This window comes from Balaenoptera borealis (assembly GCF_965194805.1).
Source record: "Balaenoptera borealis genome assembly, chromosome: 5".
NCBI lineage: Eukaryota > Metazoa > Chordata > Mammalia > Artiodactyla > Balaenopteridae > Balaenoptera > Balaenoptera borealis.
This window is the reverse complement of record NC_138862.1, coordinates 70,818,408-70,844,614: the sequence shown is the minus strand read 5'-3', so window position 1 is coordinate 70,844,614 and position 26,207 is coordinate 70,818,408. Positions and strand designations below refer to the sequence as shown.

General features: G+C 41.0%; 2 protein-coding genes across 21 annotated transcripts in view; both read left to right on the top strand.

Annotated features, from left to right (window-relative positions):
- The window catches only part of ZNF148 (zinc finger protein 148), a 127,850-nt gene extending 120,785 nt beyond the window's left edge, over nucleotides 1-7,065 (top strand). For all 8 annotated transcript variants that reach the window (XM_082392321.1, XM_082392320.1, XM_082392326.1 and 5 more), the window contains 2 exons: nucleotides 1,885-2,003; nucleotides 2,329-7,065. In XM_082392321.1, the coding sequence (XP_082248447.1) occupies nucleotides 1,885-2,003; nucleotides 2,329-3,927 (1,718 nt within the window). In that variant the 3' untranslated portion in view covers nucleotides 3,928-7,065. The remainder of the gene's footprint in view (nucleotides 1-1,884; nucleotides 2,004-2,328) is intronic.
- Nucleotides 7,066-9,196: 2,131 nt separating this feature from the next.
- Nucleotides 9,197-26,207, top strand: part of SLC12A8 (solute carrier family 12 member 8) — a 142,997-nt gene continuing 125,986 nt past the window's right edge. For 3 of the 13 annotated variants that reach the window (XR_014244747.1, XM_082392289.1, XM_082392294.1), the window contains exons 1-2: nucleotides 9,197-19,224; nucleotides 20,416-20,510. Coding sequence is in view for 10 of the 13 variants with exons in the window: in XM_082392289.1 (XP_082248415.1) it covers nucleotides 18,865-19,224; nucleotides 20,416-20,510 (455 nt within the window). In the remaining 3 variants the exon portion in view is untranslated. Of the gene's footprint in view, nucleotides 19,225-19,486; nucleotides 19,598-19,647; nucleotides 19,666-20,415; nucleotides 20,511-20,698; nucleotides 20,823-26,207 lie in introns of those variants that run through there. The other 10 variants (XM_082392300.1, XM_082392299.1, XM_082392291.1 and 7 more) reach the window with 9 other exon arrangements.

Genomic DNA, 26,207 nt, shown 5'->3' with positions numbered 1-26,207 from the left:
CCCTTAAAGGGCTACTCAGCTTAGATTCTAACACAAGAAGCTTTCCCAAATCATACCAGCTCATAATAACATTTTTTCCAATTATAATCCACTGTAATAATCCTTTATGCCATTCATGTGGCCCTTAAAAGTTGCCCAAAGTATTTTGAGCTACATAAAGATAATTTAGGTCCAGATTCTGACCTAAAGAAATGTAATTTAGTTAAAAGAATAGAGTTGTACAAAATAATTATTGGAATGAAAGTAATGAGTGCCATTGGAGAGGTACAGCTGAAGTTCTGTGGAAAGTTAAAGAAGATAAAGATGCCTTTCCTCTAGGGGAATAGGGCAAAGTATCCCAGAGGAGATGGGTTGGGCCTTGAGGGGAGTGTAGTACCAGAACACACAGAGGTGGACTGAGGGAGCTGCGTGAATCAAGGCAGAAGTAGGAAAGCATGAGATGGTAGGTTCTTCGATTTGGCTGGAGGAAAATGTTAAGAAGATAACTAGTGGGTTATAAAGTTATAAAGGTAAACCAGAGCTGGATATAGTTCTGTTAGTTGTTTCTTTCTTGTTTTCCCAATTATGTCATAAACTCTTTGAGGACAAGTAACATGTCTTATACTTTTATGGGTAGAGGAGAAGTATTCAGTAAAGTTTTGTTGACTGTATGAAAGGTAGAAACAGTGGTTTCCCAAACAAGCATTATTTAAGATAACTTCTTGTCACATCCTTCTATTTACTTAGGCTGTGGCTTTATCAGTAAAAGCTATTTTAGATCTTCTTATTAATGGTTCATTAAAGCTGAGAAGTCCTTATGTGATTTAAAAAAAAAAAAACTGGGGGTGTTGTGGGGGTCGTGTGCCCAGTTAACAGCCCTCAATTTAATTCGCTCCCGAAAGGACATGAGAAACGCTGGTTTGAGTTGAGGAAAAGAGAATCAGTATAAACAAACCTTACTTTTAAAACTTAGTCTCTAATTTAAACTCTTCTTATGTTTTATTTTATTTATTTATTTATTTTTAAATGGGTATCTTTAGGAGGCCCCATTCTTTTTTTTTTTAATTAATTAATTTATTTATATATATATTTTTATGGCTGTGTTGGGTCTTCGTTTCTGTGCGAGGGCTTTCTCTAGCTGCGGCAAGCGGGGGCCACTCTTCATCGCGGTGCGCGGTCCACTCACTATCGCGGCCTCTCTTGTTGCGGAGCACAGGCTCCAGATGCACAGGCTCAGTAGTTGTGGCTCACGGGCCCAGTTGCTCCGCAGCATGTGGGATCTTCCCAGACCAGGGCTCGAACCCGTGTCCCCTGCATTGGCAGGCAGATTCTCAACCACTGCGCCACCAGGGAAGCCCTCTTCTTATGTTTTAATAAATTAGATTTAAAAAATATTTTCCTAGGATTCAGATTTCATTTAACCACACATATCTTTGAAAAGACATGAAGAATTAAAAAGGTATACCCAAGAATTGTGTTGGACTATGTATGGGTAACATTTTGTTTTTTCAAAAAATTTTCTGGAATACTTTTTGTATGATTGAAAAAAGGATTAGAAACATCAGCCACTCTACTGAAACCCTGTTCATATTACTGTTAAGGTCCTGGTAATAATACCAGTCTCTATGGAAGGAGTATATTATGTACACATACAGTAAAAGGGAAATTGAGTATGCCTGCTTTCAACCTTTTCTTTCCAATGGCGTGTACCAATCTCTTTCATTTTTACAAAGCAAGATATTCTTGACAAATTAAACTGGAAGATATGTTTAGTATAAGGGAGACTTTTGTCATTTAAAAAGAACAAAGTATGGCAACGTTCATTTATTTAGAGGTTCTTGTGGTAAAGTAATTCATTATTTTACAGTATTTGTTTTGTTTTAAACTTTCTGTATCATGTGCTAGGTGAAAAACCATTTCGCTGTGATGAATGTGGTATGAGATTCATTCAAAAATATCATATGGAAAGGCATAAGAGAACTCATAGTGGAGAAAAACCCTACCAGTGTGAATACTGTTTACAGGTAAGATGTGGTTTGAATTTTTTTAAAAAATCACTTTACTGTGGTATGAGTGACATTGAAACTCTTCTATCTGAAATTAAATTATAAAACAATTCTAATAAGTTAAATTAGAAAATGTTACTACTAAAACTATTTGAAGAACTTCCTAACTGCTGTTGATTCAATTTGTAATATACAGTTGGCTCAGCAAATTAGTTTGGAGTTGCTCATATTATTATACTTATATCTATCTTTATATTAATTCCGTTTTTTTCTTTTCTTTTCTTGGTTGACCAAAATACAAACTAAAACAAAAAAACTCACTTCTGAACTTTGAATTCGACAGTATTTTTCCAGAACAGATCGTGTACTGAAACATAAACGTATGTGCCATGAAAATCATGACAAAAAACTAAACAGATGTGCCATCAAAGGTGGCCTTCTGACATCCGAGGAAGATTCTGGCTTTTCTACATCACCAAAAGATAACTCACTGCCAAAAAAGAAAAGGCAGAAAACTGAGAAAAAATCATCTGGGATGGACAAAGAGAGTTCTTTGGACAAATCTGACCTGAAGAAAGACAAAAATGATTACTTGCCTCTTTACTCTTCAAGTACTAAAGTAAAAGATGAGTATATGGTAGCAGAGTATGCTGTTGAAATGCCGCATTCTTCAGTTGGGGGATCGCATTTAGAAGATGCATCAGGAGAAATACATCCACCTAAGCTGGTTCTCAAAAAAATTAATAGTAAGAGAAGTCTGAAACAGCCGTTGGAGCAAAATCAAACAATTTCGCCTTTATCCACATATGAAGAGAGCAAAGTTTCAAAGTATGCTTTTGAACTTGTGGACAAACAAGCTTTGCTGGACTCAGAAGGCAATGCTGACATTGACCAGGTTGACAATTTGCAAGAGGGGCCTAGTAAACCTGTGCACAGTAGCACTAATTATGATGATGCCATGCAGTTTTTGAAGAAGAAGCGATATCTTCAGGCAGCAAGTAACAATAGTAGGGAGTATGCGCTGAATGTGGGTACCATAGCTTCTCAGCCTTCTGTAACACAGGCAGCTGTGGCAAGTGTCATTGATGAGAGTACCACAGCATCCATATTAGATTCACAGGCACTGAATGTGGAGATAAAGAGTAATCATGACAAAAATGTTATTCCAGATGAGGTACTGCAGACTCTGTTGGATCATTATTCTCATAAAGCGAATGGACAACATGAGATATCATTCAGTGTTGCGGACACTGAGGTGACTTCTAGCATATCAATAAATTCTTCCGAAGTACCTGAGGTTACCCAGTCGGAGAATGTTGGATCAAGCTCCCAAGCATCCTCATCAGATAAAGCCAACATGTTGCAGGAATACTCAAAGTTTCTGCAGCAGGCTTTGGACAGAACTAGCCAAAATGATGCCTATTTGAACAGCCCGAGCCTTAACTTTGTGACCGATAACCAGACCCTTCCCAATCAGCCAGCATTCTCTTCCATAGACAAGCAAGTCTATGCAGCCATGCCCATCAATAGCTTTCGATCAGGAATGAATTCTCCACTAAGAACAACTCCAGATAAGTCCCACTTTGGACTAATAGTTGGTGATTCACAGCACTCATTTCCCTTTTCAGGTGATGAGACAAACCATGCTTCTGCCACATCAACACAGGACTTTTTGGATCAAGTGACTTCTCAGAAGAAAGCTGAGGCTCAGCCTGTCCACCAAGCTTACCAAATGAGCTCTTTTGAACAACCCTTCCGTGCTCCATATCATGGATCCAGAGCTGGAATAGCTACTCAGTTTAGCACTGCCAATGGACAGGTGAACCTTCGGGGACCAGGGACAAGTGCTGAATTTCCAGAATTTCCCTTGGTGAATGTAAATGATAATAGAGCTGGGATGACATCCTCACCTGATGCCACAACTGGCCAGACTTTTGGCTAAAAAAAATGTGTAAATAATACTGGCACTTTAGAACAGATTAATCAAGAGTGGGGTTACTCTGTGAAAAATGGAGTGCTGTACAGATTTAAGAGCAATGCGTTAAAACAAGTTAAGCTGATATGAATAGCAAGATAATCCAATAACTGCATTTTGTTTGGTTAGTCAGCATTCTTTGAACTGCCTTACATGTTGTCACCTTTATAGAAGCAATGCATTACTTGTTTTAGATCAGAAACTTGCTATTCCACCTACACCAAGTTTAAAAGGAAAAAAAAGACTTTCGCACAATTGTTTCCTAACTGATAATATTGTACATTTTTAGGAGATTAGTAATTGTGTGAAATTTACTCATACTGTTTCTAAGTTTTTCAGCATAGTCATGGCACTTCAGCAGGGAATCTGAATATACTTTATAGACAGAGTGAACTTAAAAGTTTAAATGTCAAGAGATTATGGCTTAAAAAAATTAGTGTGTCCTATAGGGGGAAGAAAGGAAACCACCTTTTAAAAAGAATGATATGCCATATACCCTTGATTTTCATTTTGCATTATATTGACATTTTTTTTTTTGAGAAAAAAGTAATAAAAATCTGATAGTCTAAGACTCCACTATTTAAAAGCCTAATTACTTTAAAAATATGCATACTTTCAAAACTTTTACCAAAATACATAACTGTTGAAGCATTCACTTCTCTATGGAAGTATGCATATTGGTGTCAGTTTCTTTGTACAGTTGTACCTAGATATTTTTTATGATTTTTCATGTGCAAGTATCAAGGTTTTGAAGTTTTAGTAAAAAGATATTCTGTAGATTACATTCCCAAGAACATAATGCTTATACAAAATGTATATTCCACATTTTAAAGCTTAATTGTATTTTACTTTACATATACACTTCAGTTAACATAGAGCACTTAGAATCTATTTGGTATTTTTGATTTCTCAAAGTAAAAAAAAAAATTTAGATTTTTAGGTTTGATATGGTTGTGTCATAATCATCTCATAATTGAAAATTTTAATTTTTGGCAATAAAAGGAAATTGGATATCTTTGGAACTGTAAAACCTGGTTTAATCCTTCTCTTTCTAGAATCTTGATAGATTGGATAATTAAACAGTATCCAGAGAAACTAAAGAAATGGGCATTTTAATTGCTTATTTTATCTTGAGTTACTTTTTAATGAACACTGCTCATTACAATTTTACAAACCAAGAGTGTTTACTAATTCTAGTAACTACAGTTTCTTTTTCAGCTAGATGAGTGATCGGAAACTTTTTGTTGCATTTCAAAATCTAAATAAACTACAGACTTTATCCTTAATCCACGAATGTTTTTTTTTTTTAATTCTTTGTCTTAAAATAATACAGCATGGTACAATAAATAGTGCTTTTATATATATACATATTATATATATACTTTTCTAAAGAATGATGGTTTGAGTTACACATTGGACAGTTTTAATTTTTGGAAAGTAACATTAGTAATATTGATTTTATTATCCTGTTTAATTTCTTCCACCTTTTTGGTTTTTTATTTTAAATTTCCACCATCTTTGTCACAATGCACACGTACTGATATAGCACCAGTGATAATCTAAAATTAAAACCCTTGGAAGATGCAACTTTATTGTTAATTTCCATTTTAACTTTTGTATTGGCCTTATAGATCTGCAGTCTTTGTTTCAGTATAGAATGTTATACATTTAAATTATTTTTTTCTTTTATTTAATGTTATCCCAAGACTGTTCTCATAAAGAAAGGGAACAAAGAAATACCTACCCTTAACATTTTTTGCATTTATTTTGAATATATGGTGTTTTTATGATAAGGAATATAAATTATGTTTAATATGGGTTTCCTCTACACTTTGGTTATTAAACTTTGCTTGAAATATTTTCCCATTTGACAGCTTTCTTTGCTGCCAAATTTTTCAAGAATTTTAGACTTCTTTGAAGTAGATATTGAAGTTCTGCCATTATTGACTCTTAAGAATGGTGTGTCTTGCGTTGCACATTACAACCTCAAGAAGGCTTCATTCAGGCAAGATGTTAACAATGGAACTGTGCTCTCCCTAGGTATAGGCATTTTTGTTTTTCTCATACTACTATTGGATGATGGTAGGCATTTATTTTGGTTTTTTGTTTTTGTTTTGAGCCTGGTTAGAATTTCTGTTCTGTTGAGAACTTGGTACAGAGTAAGGGTTTTTGTTTGTGTTAACATCACCAGCACAGTTTTTAGAATGTGGCTCTACTGCTGAGCAGTAAGCTAAGGAGGGAAGGCCTTTGAAAGTGGCAGTCATGCAAGCAGTTCAGGTGTTGAATTCCTGTGTTCACCACATTTCTTTACATCTACATAATGGCAGACTTTTCTACCACATTATAAGCATATTTTGAGATAAATGATACTTTGGCATAATTTACTGACTTACCACTTTTTAAGTATAGTCATTGCTCTCTTACTGTGAAATTCTACATGCCTACCAGAGTTACCTTGTATTATCATCATATGATAAACATCTCAGCAGTTTGGGTTTCCCCACTTTGGTTCAGAAAGTTACTTAATTTCTATCTGGGCATTAATAGAGAAAGCAAGTAGCCTTTTGTGCTGCTTTAAATCAATATTGAGGATATCCTTTTGCAATTTTTTTTTTCATTTCTCTTGGTGAGCAAATTGTTCTATGAAAACATACTCTTACACCCTTAAACTTGGCAGTGTGAGTGAGGTGTGCTTTCTTAGGACCTGTTCTCATGTTTGAAGATTGGAAACAGATCACATTAGATGAAGTACTATCTCTTGAACATCTTCTAAAAGCGTGTTTTTTTTTTTTTAAACTTATTGCACACATATTTCATTTGGTTCAGAATATTTGAAGTGGCTCTTAAACTTTTTGGATCTACTTGCAGATTTTCTAGTTGATACCATAGAAATCCATCCTAATTTTACCTCTGGCTGAGTGAGGACTGTCCATGGTCGGGTAATTTTTCTCGTTTTGAGAGGCAAAAGAGGCCTTGTGCTCAGGGTAGGCTTTCATTTCCACAGGCCAGAGAAACTTGCAAAGTGCCAGCTAGGTTAGATCTTCTGCCACTTCTTTCATTTTATTAATTTGGGTTATTAAAGGGCTGTTAAAAAAAAAAAAAAAAGCCGGGAAACTTAAAAGTAGGCATTACTGTAAAACTACATTTCTTAGACTTAGAACATTTTAAACTAGAACTCGTTTTTTCACAGTATATTTACTTGAAGAAGCACTATTATAATCAATGAGAAACTTTTTGACTCTGCAATTTAATTTAAACATTTTCCGTTTCAAATTGCTTTATTTCAGGGAAATAATTTTCCAGTTGTTTTTGCTATATTCTGCAAATAAAAAAACGTATGTTTCCTTTTTCACTTAAACTTTGGTAGGAAACAAACTAAAGCAGACAAACATTTCTTGTTGTGTTTGTTGCTTTCTTTAATCCAATGGATAAAAAAGTAAAACCCTGTAAACATTATTTTATTTTTTTATGCAATACCATGCTGTAAATATGGTTCATCAAATAAGGATGTACCTATGATTGAATCTTTAATTCTGCACAGTTAGAGTTTATATATAAACGTGTCTTGACAATCAAGGACTTTTATGTGAGTCTTCCTTTATGATGTTTATTAATGTTATGCATTCCATTTGTTTTGAAGTGAGTACCAATGTGCTAATTTGTATTGTCTGAAAGTATGTAATGTTTTTACAGCTTGTTTTTAAGAATCTGTAAATATGTACAAACAAATCACAGTACTGCTTTATGTTAGAAGGCATATGATGTTGTACTGTATGTAAGCAATAATACATAGCAGTGCTAACTTTACAAGTAGCATCAGGAAAGTTCTAAAAACATTTCAGAGTTATTAATTATCTTTATTTCATTTAATAATGATTATCTTTAATCAGTTTTTATAAGCAAATTCCATTGTTCCTCCTATTGGAACGTAACACTGTTTACACAGCATAATTGAAGTTGCAGGGGAGACAGGCTAAATCTGCCTTCATCTGTACTCACTCTCACTAAGCATTGAATGGCCTTACCACTCTTCTGCAAGATGGAGGAAGACTGCAAAACTTAGTGCCCATCACACTGAAGGAAGGGGGTGTGTTTTTTTGCCTGCTTCTGTACTGCTACCTAACTTTGTGGTTTGCTTTGGATTTTAATATTTGTTTCTGTTTTAGATTCAAGCCCATAAGTTTTGAGGTGACTTCAGCTCCATTGTGAAGTAGTTCTCTTCATATTTCATAGCTACATTTCAATAATTCTAAACTTTCTACTTTGATTTTTAGAGACTTATTTTTCAACCTTGATTTCTCAGCTGATCAGATGAATTTATTCAACTTCAATACAAAGAAAGACAAACCTATTGTAGTTTGATTTGAGTAGATATTATACTGTACAGAACAGCTAACTATTTGAACACACACATCACTGCTTTAGAAATAAAACCGCCAATTTATAAATGTATATGACCTACATTTTATAGGAAAAATGTTTTTAAATGCTAGTCATTTATATAATGTGCTTTGAAGGATTTGCTAGTCCACTTCTGTCACTTTTTAGTACACTGGTATCTTTTATATGTAATGTATGCTTTTTATTATTGTAGCAGAGCATTTCAGTAGAGAGAATTTTACAACAATATGGGGGAAATTTTTCATTGTTGGATTTGAATTATACTGGATTTTATCTGTGTAGTCTTACTTGTCTTTATTTTAATGCTGTCTGGAAGGGAACTTGGTATCCAAATAAAGCAGGTAACCTCATTTTACTTCAAGGGCATACTGTGTAGTGCTGAATTTAATCTGGAAATCTGATGATTTTGAAAAGAAAAACGAGTTTATAAAAATTGTACAGAAGAAATTAAATGTAATGGAAATCCTGATGGTGGAGCACGTTGAATTTTCTGATATATAGTGTTATTTTCCTGGGATCCCCTATGCCTTCTTTGTATTTCAACTAATAAAGGAAAAACCTTGTCATTGAAACTGGTAGGATAATAGGATATTCTGAATATACAGTATTACTTTTCCTATCCCATTTTCTGACCCTTTCTCAATCACTGTAAATTTTATTTTCTATTTCCTATTGATAATTAAACATGTACATAATATAGACACTGTTGTATAGAATTGAATGAATTGGGTTGCTATGCTTGAGTGGGTAACTAAGTGGAAATATGGATACTGGGAATTCATACAATGCCAGAACAAATTTATAGGAAAAAGGGGAGCATCATGTATGTCCTGAAAGGTCATAGCCGATGTTTCTTCAGCCTTCTGGGAAATCAGTGTGAAAGAACTACAAACTCAGTATCTGACACAAGTGGGTCTTTCCTTCCCCACCTCCCCTTCAAATATATGAGCACTAAATTTCAAAGTCTACTCAGGTGAAAATTGCTTTGCAATGAAACTTATCACATTGAAATTTTCACTGTCAAATGAAAAGATATTTGTGATATTTTTAAATACAAACTTTCACATTGGTAGTCAGCAGCCTGGCAATTGAAATTCAGTAAGTCAATATATTTTAAAATACATTTTACCCTCCAAACAGAATTTTTTTTAAACAATTGGGAGGATTTTTTGTTGTTGTTTAAATGCGTTTTTTATTGTCATTGTAAAAATAAAATTTTGCTTGACCCCGTATTATGCTGAATGAATTGCTGAGCCTTTATAATACAATGAAAGTTTGTTTCATGCATAATCATGGAACACAGAAATGTTCTTTAAACTGACCTATTCATTTAGAGGTTTAATGAGTTTCACAGCTTCTGGCATTATTGTCATGTAGTTAACCTTGCCATTTGGAGTTTATAATACCATTTTATGTATTATGATACTAAAGGAAGTTGTTTTTGTTTTATTTTTAATTGAATTATTAGATAATTTATATTTGCAAATTCTGCATTTTAAATGTGGACACTGGCTGTTTGAAAAATAAAATCAGAATACAGTTTTATGAATAATTTCCTAGCTGAATTTTTCACAATATTCTGAACCAAATAACTAATGGAAAATACTTTAAAACTGTGGAAAGATCAATATTAAAAAGGGAAAAAGGATGTCTATATGGAATGAACAGTTTGTTACACAAATTGGGTTAACAGTTAGCAGGGCCTTTACTGTAGCTTTGTGCAGAACATTATTTATTAAGCAGTTCTAAAATACAGGAGTCAAGTGTTAGTCACCCAGTATTTTAGACTTGAGATAAACTGAACATAGAGCCAAGAATAAGGGCAGAAGAACATATATGATTTTTTTTCTTTGTAGATAAGATTCAATTAGCATCATACATGGGAATTTTTTTTTTTTTCCCCGTTAATGAAGATTTGTTTTCATCCATTTACCTCCTTGCCAGTCCCCCCTCCCTATTTTGTGACCAGTGGGACACATTGTAAGAAAGCTGTCTGCAGCTAGGGGTGCAGTTTGGGTCCTTGGGACAAATAGAAACTAACTGGCTTTTGCAAAGATTAATCCTAGGACCCTGACTTTATTAGCATGGTGCTTTAACCAATTATACATAATAATACCACCTATAGTCTACTAACCCATTTTCTAGATCACACTTTTTCTTGAATGATTAGGAATGGTAGGGAGAGGAGTGGTGAGATACTCTACATGATAGTTCTCCCACCTTCTGAAGATTACAGAAAAAATTGAAGTCATTTGAATTAATGTTACATTATTGAGTCTTACTTGACAATTTATCATGCACAAAGGGAGTATGAAGATTTTGATGATTATACGTTTGGATGGAATTAAAAATTGTTTTTCAGAGTGCTGGCAATTTTTCCCTCCACTTTGATGAAACTGATGATGGTATTGGAATAAATTATATACATTTGATGGATAAAGAATCAATGGAGCAGAAGAGTTTTAAGTGAACTAAAGGTAAATTTTGAGTCTCATGATTTTAGTTCTTTTATCATTTTCAAATGTCCTTAAAAGGACATTTATAGTAACATTTTACGAACACACTCATGCAGTTGTATATGCATACGAGTAAGAGCTGGGATGTGATACTGTAAATGAGAGTGACATTTTCAAAGTGATTTTTCAAACTACTGGGAAAACTCAAGTTTAGAAATGGACTTGAATTGTGAAGTAGAGAACATTTGAGCCTTTGCATATTTATCAATTTATACAGATGAACTCAAAGTTATAACTTTCTTAATTTTTCCTAGCTTATCCCATTGTTAATAAGATTCTGAAACTATGATGCCTGTGTCAAGGTGGTGAAGGGGCCCAAAGAATGTATTATCTGTGATAGTAATTGTGTTTTCTATTGATTTGAATCCTTACTTGTGGGGGCATGGTATTCAGCATGGATCACCTACTTAGTAACAGGCTTTGTGCTAGATGCAAATACTAGGTGGTTGAGGCTACTAGTGTCTTTATTTGAGCATCTGAAAGGTATCAGTTGCAGGATGGTATCAATTGCAGGATGCAGGACTGTACTTTAGGTTATTAAAGCAAATATTCAGTGTTAAGATGTGTTGGGCGCTGTGCTGAGTCATTTATATGTCATTCCTCAACAAATGGGTAAGTAATAGTGTTTCTTATTTTAGAATAGTTTTCTAGACAATTTTAATAAATTGGTTCCAGAAGACAGAAAATATATACAAATACAGTGGTAAAAATTACAGTCGTAAAAATTATCCCCTAATTAAAATATCAAACTTATGAATAGGATTCAAACATGGGCTGTGGAAATGAGATAGTAGGCTTTGTTCAGAAGGAACTGACCTATTACAGAAATGGAAGATTAATACTCTGTAGGGATTCACAAACCTGAGGGTAAAAATGCACGAGAGAATCACCTACCCCTCGTTGGGGGTTTGGAAATGGATGCTGGAGGATTCTTTCCCAGAAGTAGGAGAACCAATTAGAATGACTAATTCTAGCACAGTCTTCATGAAACTGTATTAATATTATTTTAAATATATTGAAATCATACACTACTAGTCAGTACTCCCAGATGTGATTATGATACTCTTTATGTCAAATAACTTCCACTAGCTTCTAATTATCCGGTATTCTCTTTTCCTTAGCCATTTCCTTCAAGGTGTTTAGGCCGCTGTAAAATTTATCTTTAAACCTCCAATACAGTAGTTTTCCTTCGTTTCTTTGTGGGAACTCCAGCGCTCTCTTGTAGCTTTTGTCAGTGGCAATATGAGGGTTAAGACTGATTGCTAGAGCACAAAATTAAATGTTAGGAAGAGGACACAACTGAGTAAATGAGTTCAGAACAACTTAGGGCTCCACAGGAGGCCTTGGCTGAGAGCAGTTGTCCCGTGCAGTTCGTGGAGTTGGCCCCCAGGATTTGGGAGCGGGTGATGGCACTCAAAAGGCAGCATAACCAGTGCTGCATGGGACAGCTTTAAATAAGCTGTGTGTGATTTTGCTGAGGATGATTGTGAGACAGCAGGCGTATAGTTTGGTAATATTCTGCATGGGCAGATAAGGAGCAGTGAAATAAGCAAGGCTCTACCTTGATCTTTCTGTGTAACATTGTACAAGTCACTTACCTTTCCCGAGTCTCAGTGTTTTTTTCATCTGTAAGACTGGCATAATAAAAACCCCTATGCGAGTTGCTGTGACTATCAAATCATTTGAGATAATTTGTAAACTTACAAAAGCACAAACAAATATTCCCTAGTTTAGATTTTAGAAGTAGCACAAAGGCAAAATAGAGCAGAACTGGACAAATGTTGGAAGCTTCATTTCATGTAAAGCAGCACATGGAGTAAATTCCTGACTTGCTGACAATATCTTTCAAAAGATTAAAGAAGATGTGATAGGATCTGTCTGTCTGGATTTAATTGACCAGCAAAGAATAACTAGTTAGTGAGGTGGAAATGACATAAATTTTGTAAATTTATGATTCCATTATCTGAGACCCTGGGAGGGATGGAGAGCGGCATATGTTGCTGTGAATGAGAAAATCAGTAGACTTGCAGAGGAAGAAAAAATCATCTTACAAAAGCAAGAATATATTGAACTTTTGAATCCCAAGCTATTGGTTAATTGTGAGCAGGGACCTGGCTGCCCGTGTGGCCAAAGCAGAGTCGTGGACAATAAGATCGGAGCACTGTAGCCAGCCTCACCAGGCGGGAGGGAGGGACGCGTGTCTGTGTGGATGCGATGGGTCTGCTCACTCACCTTTTCATCTTACATTTATTCTTCTTTCACCGTTTCTGTTTATTCTCTGCTATCTCCTTTGTTTTCTTCCTCCTGAATGGCCGTATGGCATGTGCCGTAACAGGTATACATCAACCAGGAACAACTGACTGATGGTATGTGGTGCCCGGCCTTTCATACAAGTTAGATTTATTTATCATAAATGTTTTTTAGTATTAATGTTTCAGGAGAATTCAAAAACTTTATCAGGAAAAGACTGTGGGACTCCTGGATTAGTTTGTAGGCTCCTTGAGGGCATTTTGTTCACAGAATATAGAACCATGCCTCACACATAAGCAGATATGAGTGAATGAATGAACAATGTTATGGGGTAATAGAGGCGTTAGCAGTGACGATATTAGAAATGGTGGTGGAGATTTGATGGCGTTAAGATGATGCTATGATCAGGGAGCCTGGAAATGATGGGTTTCTGCACTCAACCACAGACTTCTAACAAAATCCGCAAAGGAGATGCACACAAGGATCAGTGGCTAGTAGGAAACAAGGTATCTTCTTCACGTGCTAGACCTGTTTCCCATACCCTCATGTAGAAATGTGCCAGAGGACGTGGCCGGGACTACAGGCCCCAGGGCCATTTCCTTCCCCTTGGCACCTTAACAATGCTCTGACTGCAGAGAAATGAGAACATCTCAATACATGAGAAGAGCAAGAAACAGGACAGCCAGGACTTCATCAATGAGCAAGTGAGTCCCAGCCCTTTCCTCACCCTCGTTGCATAGGAACAAAGAACCAGGTCCACATGTGTGACCTGTTAATGCAAAATGACCTCACTCACTGCTGGGTGTGGCCCAATCAATGTTCTATGATCTAATCGATCAGATTGGCAAGTCATGGAGGCAGGGCTTGTTAATATTTCTCAAATCCTTTTGAACCCCCCCCCTCCCTTTATCACTACCACAGCCCAAGCTACCTTCAAGTCTTGCCCAGGCTCCTTCAAGTTTCTGCACAACGAGTCTTGATGGCCTCCAGTACTTTCTCCAGATTAACGCCATGCACAAAACCTTCAGAAGTGTCTCAGTTGCTACTTGGGTAAATACTACGCTCTCACCTTGGCCCTCATGGTTTTCCGCAGCCATTAGCCCGCGCCTCACCCGCAGTGAGCCTCTCATCCTCTGCTTTCACTACTGAACTGCTTTCAGCCTCTCATACTTGGTTATGACCCTTTCTGCCACCGACACAGTTTTCTCTATTAACCTCCCCACCCCAATTTCAGCTGCAGCATCACTTTCTCAGAAAAGCCTATCCTGGTCTCCCTGATCAGGTCATAACCACCCTCCCCCTTGTGCCACCCTGAGTCTTGGACCACCCTGTACAGTTCTTTCCTAGTAGCATGGTTGGCTGTTTGTAATGATCTGCTTATTAGCGTGGGAATTTGATTTGATTTCCTGCTTGTCCAGAGCCATCTTGCTCCCCATTGTATATCAGCACTGGGCACAGTTTGGTGATCAACAGATGTCTGGAGAATATAGTTAAAAGAGGGCATCCAGGCCCTATGAGTTACACCTGAGGATGCCAAGAGAGCTTGCAGGTGGTGTAGAAGAAGCACTGCCAGGGAGTTTGAGGCTTTGTGGATAGCAGCTGTGGGACCAGAAAACTGGTCATGTGAATTTCAAAATGGGAAGAAAGAGAGTGGATTTTGAACACAACAGATAGCTGAGTTGGATTTCAGTCCCCAGCAAATTCTAGAGGGTTCATAACAACTCTGCCAGGTAGGCTTGACAGGTCTTATCATTAACTCTGTGTTAACAAATGACACTGAGGCTGAGACACATTAAACACCTTGGACAAGGTCACATAGTGGAAGAGAAGATCCGGGACTCAAATTCAGACCTAAATTTTCTCATCTAGACTCTTGAAGGTCTGTGATTGGGTCTTACGTATATGATATTCAAACAAAGGCTGAATGCTAATTGCACTGTTGTCGCAGTTCAGTAAGGCTGCCACCGTCATCCATAAAATAAACTGTACCCTGTTCATTAGGCTTCTCTCTGCAACCCATATTTTCTCATGGTCCCACCAGGTCCTGGCTCATGCCAGATGCCAGGTGGCTGATAGAGGGAGAATGACTTTCTCTTGTCTGAGGGCAAACCCCCAGAGTCAACAAATAGCTTAGATCCTGGAGGAGAAACCTGCTCAACAGGAGCTGGGGGACACCGGCAGCAGGACATTGTCGGCCCCTCCCTCCCTGCTGAGCCCAACCAGGGAAGCCAGAGCAAGGCTTGTCTTCCCAGGGTCCTTTCCCCACCTCTCTGGGAATGGAGAGCTCTCAGGCTGTGTGAGGGGCTGGTACCTCCATCAGGTTTGCATCTCCTGATTCACCCCCTTCCAACTCCCAGTAACACCTGACAGCCCTTCTGACTGACTTCCTTTTTGGATCTGGGGTTCTTGGAAAAGCATTTTAAAGTCCAGGAAGAAGGAAAATCTTTTTCTGCCTCATCTCTTCACCTGGATTAGAGAAGTTGTATTGTGTACAGGAGAGAGGCTGGTATTGGAACTAAACCTGGTTTAGGTTCAAATCCTGACTCTCCTCAGAGCCAGCAAACTTTTCTGAGTGTGTGCCAAATATCTGTGATTTTTCAGATAGGCAGGCATGCCCCAGGGAGGTGCATCATAATGACCAACTAAAAAGAAAAAAATATATGTATTTTATATTACCTGTGTTCTCTGAGTGATATATTTCATGCTTTCTCCTTGTCCTTGAAGATTATATAACTGGAGTAAGACACCAATGTGGACAGGATGTATGCTCTCTCTCAGGTATTTTAGAGAAGGGGAAAAAAAAGAAACAAAAAAAAGATTGAGCTAGAAATTCCATAGTCTTCAACCTTGGCTGTACCTTAGAATCACCTGAGGAGTTTAAAGAAAATACTGATGCCCAGGCCCCACCCCAGACTCGGGTATTTTCTTAAACTACACCAGGTGATTGTAAAGTACAGCCTAGGAGAGGACCACCAGACTAGCTGACCCACTCTTTGTGGCCCTTCTGACTCTGGTTCTACGGCATAGGCTGTGAGATATGTTTTTGTACTTATACATATTTACATTCTGATCTAATGTTTTCAAACTGTTTTCACATTTCTATTTCTTGGACTTTGTCCACGCTCTGATCCCTCCCCAGGGTTCAGACTTTCTGACAAATGAGATCATTTTTCAAGACATGGTCTCTTCTCCAGTTTTCACACAGAAGGCAATTCCCAGCACCAACCACTGGAAAGGAATGCAATGAAGGATCTTCCGTCTGCAGCTGAGCAGGGTAAGACACACAGGGCAACGACCTCACTATTGTGGGCTTCGGCTCTAGCTGGAGTCGTTCCTGAATAGAAAAAAGAGGTGAGTTTAAGAACAACATTATGATTTTTTTTATATAGTGGTACCGCAATAACAGTAATTTTGAACGATTTGAAATAACTAAAAATACTATGAAAGGAAACAAAATATTTTTTACCTTGGTTAGATGTACTATGTATTTGCTATTTATTGCTGAATAACAGATTACCCCAAAACTTAGTGGCTTAAAACAACAATAATTTATTATCTCTCATGGTTTCTGTGGTCAGGAATTCAGACAGATATCAGCAAGGGCTGCTTGTCTTTGCTCTGCAGTGTCTGGGACCTCAGCTGGAAGAATCTAAGGCTGGGGACTTGAATCATTGTCTGAAGGCTTGTTTCACTCACATGTCTGGCAGTTGATGCTGGCTACTGGTGGAACATGTGGCTTCCCCATGTGGCCTGGGCTTCCTCACAACATGGTGGCTGAATTCCAAGGGTAAGTGTTCCGAGAGCAAGGAAGCCAGATGGACTCCCCACTGCCTTTATGACCTAACCTAGGCAGTCAAACAGTGTCATTTCTTCCATTTCTCCTATTGGTTGAGGCACTTACAAAGATGCGTTCTGGCTCAAGCGGAGGGAACACAGACTCCCATCTCTTTTTGAAGGAATGTCAATGTCGTATTGCAAGAAGAGCATATGGGATGGAATATGTTAGTGCAGTTATCTTTGGAAAATGCAATCTGCACTACATTGTTTGTCTTAATTTTCTTACTCATTTTTTTTCAGATTCCAAAAATAACATGTGCTCATTGTAAGAAGAAAAATTCAATAAAAATCCAGAATTTGTACATTAAACTAGATTTCCTCTCCCATTTTACTATCTCAATCCCCCTCCCTAGAGATAACCACTATTAACAAATTGATGTGTATTTTTCCATACAAACTATATACATATATGCACTTTTTAAAGAAGAACATTATTCTACAACTTGCTGTTTTTACTCATTATTATGTGATGAACAAAGTTTCATGTTAGTACATATAAAAACACCTAATTCTTTCTAGTGCTGGTTGTCATAGTATGTATGGCTGTACCATAACTTAGGTAATCAGTCTTCTATTAGTAGACAGTTAGGATGTTACAATTTTAAAAAAACTATTACAAAGTAATGATGCAGTGAACATCTTTGTACTAGGTCATGTAGGGTAGTATCTTAAAAATGGAATTGTTCTGTTCAAAGGTTATGCAGTATGCTATTTTTTGATACACTAAGAGTGGTTTTTTGTTTGTTTACAGTTAGTATCATTTTTATAAATCTACATTAAGCAGGGTACACTTTTTTTCTTTGCAAATGGACAGGCTTCTCTAGCCTTAACATGAAGCAAAGAATCAAACATTTGTTCTTAGGTGTAGAAGATGCTCATAAGTTTCAAAGGGAACTTTTCATTTGTTTAGAAAATGATGAGTGACAGGAAGTAGGTGGTTATGAACAGAGGGGTTGATTTCCTTTTTTAATGTTTTTAGCTCAGGCTGATATGGAATTGAATGTGGATTCTTCAAAGTTCACATTGACACTTTGAGAGAGGCTCATCAGAAGGTGACAGCAAACTGGAAACCAGCTTGAGGCAAAAAAACAAAGTGTCATGTGTGACCCCCAAGTGAATAATAAAGATGGCACTACTACTCTCTGTACAGATGTAATACATGGACATATAGTGGATTCCAGTAATACGCCCACCTAGCCATGCTTTGTTCACAGGTGGCTAATCTGTAATTTATCCTGGGGTTCTTTCCTCTTACAGAGATGGGTTATTAAAAACTTCTTTGCTGGGAATGAAGTTTTGACACATGCCACAACATGGATGAACTTTGAGGACATGAAGCTAAGTGAAATAAGCCAGACTTAAAAAGGACAAATATTATCTGATTTCACTTATGTGAGATAGGCTTGAAGAAGCAAATTTACAGAGACAGAAAATAGATTAGAGGTTACCACTGTCTGGGAGTAGAGGGGTGCGGGGACTTATTGCTTAGGCGTACAGAGTCTCAGTTTGGGGTGATGAAAAAGTTTTGGAAATAGCGGTTATGGCTGCACCAAATGGTGAATATAAATGACGCTACTGAATTGTACACTTAAAAATGGTTTAAATGGCACATTTTATGTTATATATATTTCCACACCAAAAACCCCACAAAAAACAAAAAACCCTTTGCTGGAGCAGGAGAGGTTGGGGCTCTGTCACTGTTCCCATGGCTTTGCCTTCCCTTTTGTTTTTAAAAGAACAACCTCTATTTTTAGGGATTTTCACACAAAGGCTCATGTGGGCGTGGGAAGTACTCCCAGCTGCCCTTCTGTTTCTCAGAAGCCCAGATGGAGGCCTAGCAAGTTATTTCAGGCTTAGGAAATATGCCAGATTGGAAATAGCGATAATTTAATCTCTCTGTATGTTAATTTCTTTTTTTCCCTGCAAGCCGGGGACCCTGGAAACCTTAACTTCACTCCCCGCCCCTCCAAGCCGGTTCTGGGAATTGCTGAAGGTGACGAGGGTAATTCCTCCCCACACCTCAGCATGCCCGAGGGCACTTTCTTGGCAAAAGAATTCCACTTCCTGCGAGTCTGAGGGTCACCTGGTCGCGTGGCCGCTGCACTTTGGCATCCCCGGAGCGCAGTCACGGTCTCTTGTTCAGACGCTTCTGCACCTGTCCAGGGGGCTGCGGACCAGTGGGAGCCGCGGGCTCCCCCGCTCCCCAGCCTTTCTCACTCCTGCGTGCTGTGTGACGCGCAGGTCCTTAGAAGCAACTGCAGTGAGTAGGCTCGCGTCCTGTCCCCCTAATCCCAGGGCTGGGCACCTCAGCGGGGGTGCGGTGAGCGAGCTGTCGAGGGCGGTGGAGGCAGTGGCTGTTACGTTTGAGAGCATGCGGACCCTCCCCCTAGTCCACCCCCGCACCCTCACCCCCCCCCACGCCCAGTCCCTTCCCACCCGTGTTAAGATTGCTGTTCCCTTCTTCTGGGAGCCCTCCTGGGCGGCGGCGGGTGCACGGGCACCACCCTTGGGGAGGGGAAGTGTCTGCAGCCCCGTCCTTCTCCACCTGGACCCGAGAGTCGTGGCCCAGGTGCCCGAGCCCGGGCGGGATGCCTCGTCAGCGGGACAGCTGGGACCCGCGCAGCGCACACCTGGTCAGCCACGTGGCGGCGGGGCGGGGACTGGGCGGGCCCAGCGCTAGGAGCGGGCGTCCCGGGAACCGGTGAGGGCGGACGCCGAGCGGCTGGTGGGTGGGCAGTGTGCAGGGTGGTCTCGGAGCGGCTCCTCTCCTCGGGGAGCTCTGTCCTGTAGACAGGGGGCCGGCTTGGGTCACCTTTGCCCGCCTGCTCAGGTAGACCCCCTCGCGGTCCCCTGGCGCGTCTACACACGGCCACTGGGACACGAGCCTCCCGCCGGGCCCAGGGGTTCCTGAGAACTCGGTACGGGCGGGGCCGAGGCTGGAGGGGGCGTGCGCTGCGCTGTATGGGGTTCCCGTAAGTAGGGGTGCCTGAGGGACGCGGGTCCCAGCGCTGACTCAGACGCGAAGGGTCGGTGCTGCGGCTCCGGAGCGGGTCTTGGTAAGTCTTTCACCACCTGCAACCGGTCCTAGTGAGCCGATGGTGCCCTTGCCCTGGACAAAGGGGTTCACAAGGATGGAGAGGAGTGTAAAACTGTCCTCAGGGGCTGGGCAGCTAGGCAGTTGGCTCTGACCCCCGTATTGAAGGAGCTCAGGGAGAAACAGAGAGCTGCAGGCAGCTGTGGCTTTCAAAGAACAGCAACGTTTGAGCACAGGGAGGCTCTGAAGAATGAGTGGGATCTATCTAGGTACCAAAGAGGGAAGGAGATGTTTCCAGATGAGGCAGAACAAGGTCCCTCCCTCAGCCAGGGCCTTGTCTGGTATAGAGGAAGGATGGGCCATAAGGATCCAGGGAAGGAGGAGCCAGCCTGACCCAGAATCCTGTTTACCTTCCAGAGGGGTCTCCCCACCCAGACTACCAGGACCCCCATTTCCGGAGAATGGCCCAGATGTCTCAAGTGCAGGAACTCTTCCATGAGGCAGCCCAGCAGGTAGGCCTGGGCGGTGTGGGGGTCATGAGCAAAGGTCACCAGGCAGGAAGCTGAATGGAAACATTACAGTGCACTATTTTAAAAGTAATGATCTCAGAAGTTTATTTTGGTATGCCAGCTTAATCGAGAAAATGTTACAGCCAATTCCTAACCATCTGTGCGCAAAAAATCTTCTTTGGTATTTGTAGTGGATTTTGAATCCTGGACACTCCTCTTCCCACCCCGTCCCACCCATGGAGGTTTTCCATGAACAGAGTGAGGACTCAGATAGTATGAACTCCTGTTAATATTGAATCAAACCAATGTAAGAAGGTAATTCTATTTCTGAAAAACTCATGTATGCTGAAGCCAAATAGATTTCTGGATTCTGTGATATCTGCAGGTTTCGTTTTTTCTTTCTTTCTTTCTCCTCTCCCTGCTGATCATTAGCTATAGTAAATATTCAATGCAGGTATGGAATTGAAGTGGCTGCCCCTTAAAAACAAACCAACCAACCATACTTAGGCATTTATCAGGAAGCTACTTGCACGCAGGGCCTTTGCTCTGTAATGATCACTCAACCATGAGGTTTTTACTGTCCCTTGGATGTCTCTCATCTTTATAGAGAGGGGTAGGAGGGTTTTCTGGCATCATAACAGGGGGCAATGAGCCCCCCAGAGGGAGAGAGAATCAACTCATAGCCTCACACAATAGCAAGAGAGCAGGGTCCAACACCCGGGAGTCCTGAGCCAAAGGGCAGAGGCTAGTGAGGCAGATGGGGTTCGGGGTTGGTGGGGGAATCCAAACTGGCTAGTTACCCCCTCTTCATGTACATGGGTACACGTGAAAAAGGCAGCATGGTGGCTGGCAGGTGGCAAGTGCTCAGCAAAAGGTACTGCTCCCCTTCGCCCTGGCAGGCCCAGAGCTGTATCCTCCATCCTGTACTGAGCTCCTTGTATCCAGCCCCTGAAGTATTCAATCTGCTTAGGAATGAGTGACTAGAGGCCTGGAATAGCTCCTCAGAGATATTTCAGAACTGTTGCCCAGGGCTGTTTGCTCCTGGATGAAAAGGCCGGTGGCCAAGTTTTGAATGTGGTCAAGGACCCTTAGAGAACCTTGATTCATTTACTTTATTTTATTTAAAAAATTTATTTAGCTTGACCAGTCTCACATCATACTGGCAATGCATTTTCTTTGTGTTTGCAAGACTGTACATGAGGGTTTATGCCCCTAACATGTATTTGTGGACTACTTCCTAAATAATGGGTACTGTGTTAGGCATGAAAAAGGTAACCAGATGGAAAACGTGAGGCCCTTGTCTCCAGGGATTCCAAAAACAGAGCGCTTGTTTCATCTCTGTGAGAGGGATCTGTTAAGGCTCAGCTGTGATCCTCTTTCTGTTTAAAACCTTCAATGGCTCCCCGTGTCCACCACTCAGAGTTCAAACTCCTTAGGCTAGGTCCTGCACAGTCTGGCCCAGCCTGAGTTTCGAGCCTGGTCCCCTGCATCTTACTCCTTTTACCCCACCCTCTAGACAAAGGTCACCATTCCCGAGGCTCTGTGCTTGTGTCTTTCCCCTATGCTGGTCTTTGCTGATACTTCTCTCTCAGCTGATTTGTCACTGGAACCCTCCAAGTACCTAAGGCAGTGCCTGGCAGTCAAGTGGTCAGTAAATGTTAGTGCAAGCTAAATTGCTATGAGTGTCTTCAGAGACAGTTGATTTTTATTTAAAAAAATTTTTATTTATATATTTTGGCCACACCATGCGGCATGCAGGATCTTAGTTCCCCGACCAGGGATCGAACCCATGCCCCCTGCAGTGGAAGTGCGGAGTCTTAACCACTGAACAGCCAGGGAAGTCCCGAGAGTTGATTTTTAAAGTGATGGATGTAAAGGCCTATGCGTCACCTCCCTCTCCATCTCCCTCTCCCTCAATCTCTGAACATTGAGGGATTAGACAGTGTTCAATGTCATGGCCTTTGCTGTTCATTATCTAGACATCTTTGGAATCTATCCTTTGTCTCCCTTGCACTGTTTGTCCAAGGTATTACATCTTAATTGAATTGTTCATACCTTCCTAACTTCTTTCCTCACATCTCTTCTAAAGTGATCCCTTTTTAAAGCATAAGTCTGTGCATTTGCCTCCTCTGCTTAAAGCTTTTCAGTGGCTTCTCACTGCCTTTAGAATTCAGTTCCGACTCCTCGCCCTGGCCCCCACAGTCCCCTGTGATCTGACTGGCTTCCCCTGCTCCCTCTGGCAGCATGCTCTGTCACTGCACCTGCCGTGTGGCATTGAAGTAAGCTGTTTCTTTCCTGTCTTCCTTGAGGCTGTGAACTCCTGAAGTTCAGGGGCATGTCTTATTCATTTTTGTGTCCTCAGTCCCTGCCCTTAGTGCTCAGCATATGGAAGATGCTCAGTCAGTGTTGGCTCTGCTTAACGGAACTCACCTGGTCAGGGATTGGGGGAGCTGCTCTTTGTATTACGTCTTGAAGTATCAGTGGTAAAGTTGGGAAGCACATCCCTGAGGCTGAGAGGGTAAGAAAATGATAATAACTACCAACTTATTACGGGCTGAACATTTACTATGCATTATCTTGTTTAGTCTTCACAACAACATTCTGAAGTAGATATGATTATTTTGGTTGACAGATGAAAAATGGGGGTGCTTTGAACCTAGGCATAGTTATTGCCAAGGTCCAGGTTTTAATCCTTTCTACTTTATGCCTCCTGCCCCAGTGGCCCGAGCAAAGCCTGTATGGGAACAGATAGCAGGCTGGATGGCTGATATGTTTGAAGTGGCTGGCCCTCTAGAAGTTTCCCATGAACTTTTTCTCCCTTTACTCCAGGTCTGGGAGGCAGGAATTCTGCTAAGAGCTTTGAGGCCTGAAGAGCACGGGACTAAGAAGGCAGTGCCCAGTGGGAAGACAGGCTGGGTGGGGCGGGGTGGGGGGTGTTACCCTAAACCCTTCGGTTCAGATCTGCTCTCCTCTTGATCACTGTGACTGGAAAGTAGCTCTCAGGAGATTTGGCAGGAGTGGGGATGCTTGTGAGTTAGGTGGAGGGGTGAATGAATGGATTCTTGGTTTGGCTTTACTCATCTCAGGACCAGATGGGGTAGTTCTGTGTGTGTGTGTGTGTTGGTCAAGGGGACCAAATGAGAAGAGGCTGTAGATCTGAGAGTTGATGGTGCTGCCTGGGTTCAAGTACTGGCTCTAACCCTTTGTGACTTTGGGCAAGTTACTTCACCTGGCTAAGGCTTCATATCCTCACCTATAAAACGACTACAGTAATAGAACATACCTTAGAGAATTATGAAGATTAACAGAGATAATTCATGTAAATGTTTAGTGTAGCGCTCAGTTCATAGAAAGCAGTCTGTAAATGTTGGCTAATAATAAAACTAATGCGGGGAGTATGTATTTGGTCCACGAGGTGGTGATATGGATGATGAGACGGTTCAGTTGGCAAATGAATGCATGACTCAGCACAGCAAAGTCAGGTAAAAAACCTAAGGCAGGAGAGTCCCAAGTCCGGAATGATCCCCTTGGCCAAAACCAGAGTGTGGCACATTGTGCAAGACACTATGGACGATGTGGGGTGGGCAGTCCATTGAGGAAGATGGGGTGCTTTCTGGGCCTAGATGGGTCTGCAGTGGTTTGGGAATGTGTGTGTCTGTGTGTATTTGAGGACCTGTTGAACTTGTGGAGGTACGAGTCTTGTTCCAGGAGCCTCTGTCCCCAGGCACTTCATTGATGTGCAGTGTGGTTGGGTGGTGGACTTGAACCTGGAAACCTGGGTTCCGAATTCTGACTGTGCCACTAGATGTGCTGGGCCCTTGGGCAAGTTACTCTTGGGCTTGCAGTCTGTTTCTACAACTGCGAGATGGGGTGAGCGTACCTGGTTTTCAGGGTTCTTATGCCATATGCAGAAGGATCTGGCCCAGTGCCTGTCACATGGTGAGCACTAAATACAATGCGTGTTCAGTGATTGGATGAAGCAGATTTCACATTGAAACCCAGTCGAGTAGGCTGTTTGTGAAACATGGGTCTGGAAAGCTAAGGAGCAGCTGGTGCCAGAGGGAGGTGAATGGAAGGCTAACGACCTGCGATTCCATGCGTGTCTCCATCAGTCGCTGGACAGAGAGGACTGTGACAGGCACGGCGTGTCAGGAAGATGAAGCTGGCAGGAGAAAGCAGGTGGCTGGAGACAGGGAGAGATGGAAAGTAGACGTCTGTGCGAAGTCTGAAGTCCAGCAGGATCCAGCGCTCTTAGCGTGGGAAATGGGGAAAAGTCAGCTCAGTGTACCAGGTATTTATTGAGTGCCTGGTCTTGCCAGGATTTCCAGCTAGTGTTGCAGATATTAAAACAGAAACCTCTTAATAACGATGGAATAAGGGATGCCTCCCACTAATCTGATGTGCTATTTCCCTTCTCTCAGGGTTGGACAGTCTCCAGAAAAAGTTAAAGGGAAGCAGTGTCATGCTGTGGCCCGAGAATGGGTCACCCAAAGCCTCAGATTAGCTGGTGCAACTCATATTCTTTCTTCTTTATCTGGCTGGAGACTTGAGCTCCAGCAGGAGTAGGTCTGTGAGGACCCTTTTCTAGGAAGTCTGTGGGATAGCTTCTGGCTGGCCTGAGCTAATCGCCCTAGAAACAAGCCTGATGCAGACCCAGCTGTGGCATCTGGTCCACGTTTGAGCCAGGGTGCGAGCCGCCTCTGACCCTGCACCACGACTCCGCTCCACCAGACTCCCTGCCTTGCCTTTCCCTTCTCTGTGCTCTCCTTTGCTCTTTCCCTGTCTTCCCCCTCCTCAGTTCAGTGGCTTAACCTAGGTTAGCTCAGCGTGGCAAGAGAAAGAAAGAGAGTCTGGTCGAGTTGTGAGGCTGAGTGGCACCAGCAAGAGAGGCAGAAGGAAGTGAACATGTTAAGGGACAGAGGGGGTACAAATTATTGCAGCGAATAACTCTCAAACTCAAAAGAAAAAAGAGACAGAGTGGTCCTTAGAGATCCTCTGGTCCAGGCCCCTTGCTTAGCTTGTCAGAAAAGAAGCCTAGAGATGTTTAATGACTTGCCCAAAGATACATACAAAGAGTGGCAGACCCTGGTGGGAACCAAGCCCATGACCCCCTGACCCCATAATACGGCTCTGGTTGATCTTAATGCAGTCAATCTTTAGGTTATAATTTTGAGCATTGGTCTCAGGCTTCATTGCAAAAGCTTTGCTCTTCTTTTCTGTGCCCTTATTAGCCAGTGTACAGTGACGAACTGACTTATATTTTTGCTATGCGTTTTTCAGGCCCGTTTTAGCATCTTTAAAAAGCCAATATGCAAAGCAAGGCTTGGCAGCCACTTGCTAGGTAACAGCATATTGCTTTGTTAGAATATAGAGAAATGAATGCATCTGAGGAGAAAAGAAAAGGGAACCTAGGACAAGACCGTCTTGTTAGCACCTCTTGTACAGATAGGGAAACTGGGGTCCAGGGTGGTTGGGTGGAAGAGAAGGGCTCACATCTGGGATTCCTGTAGCCATGACCGCTATCACCCTCCCAGCTTCTATAGGGCATGAAGCTTGTAAAGTTTTTAGCGATTCTCTTTAGTAAAAAGGATACAAATTACAAATACAAAATTAGGTGTAATCTTTGGGAGGGACTTAATGCAAGTGAAGGGTGTTGGAGACTTAAGCTATTAGCTTCACTGTGAAAGACCAGTGGCACCC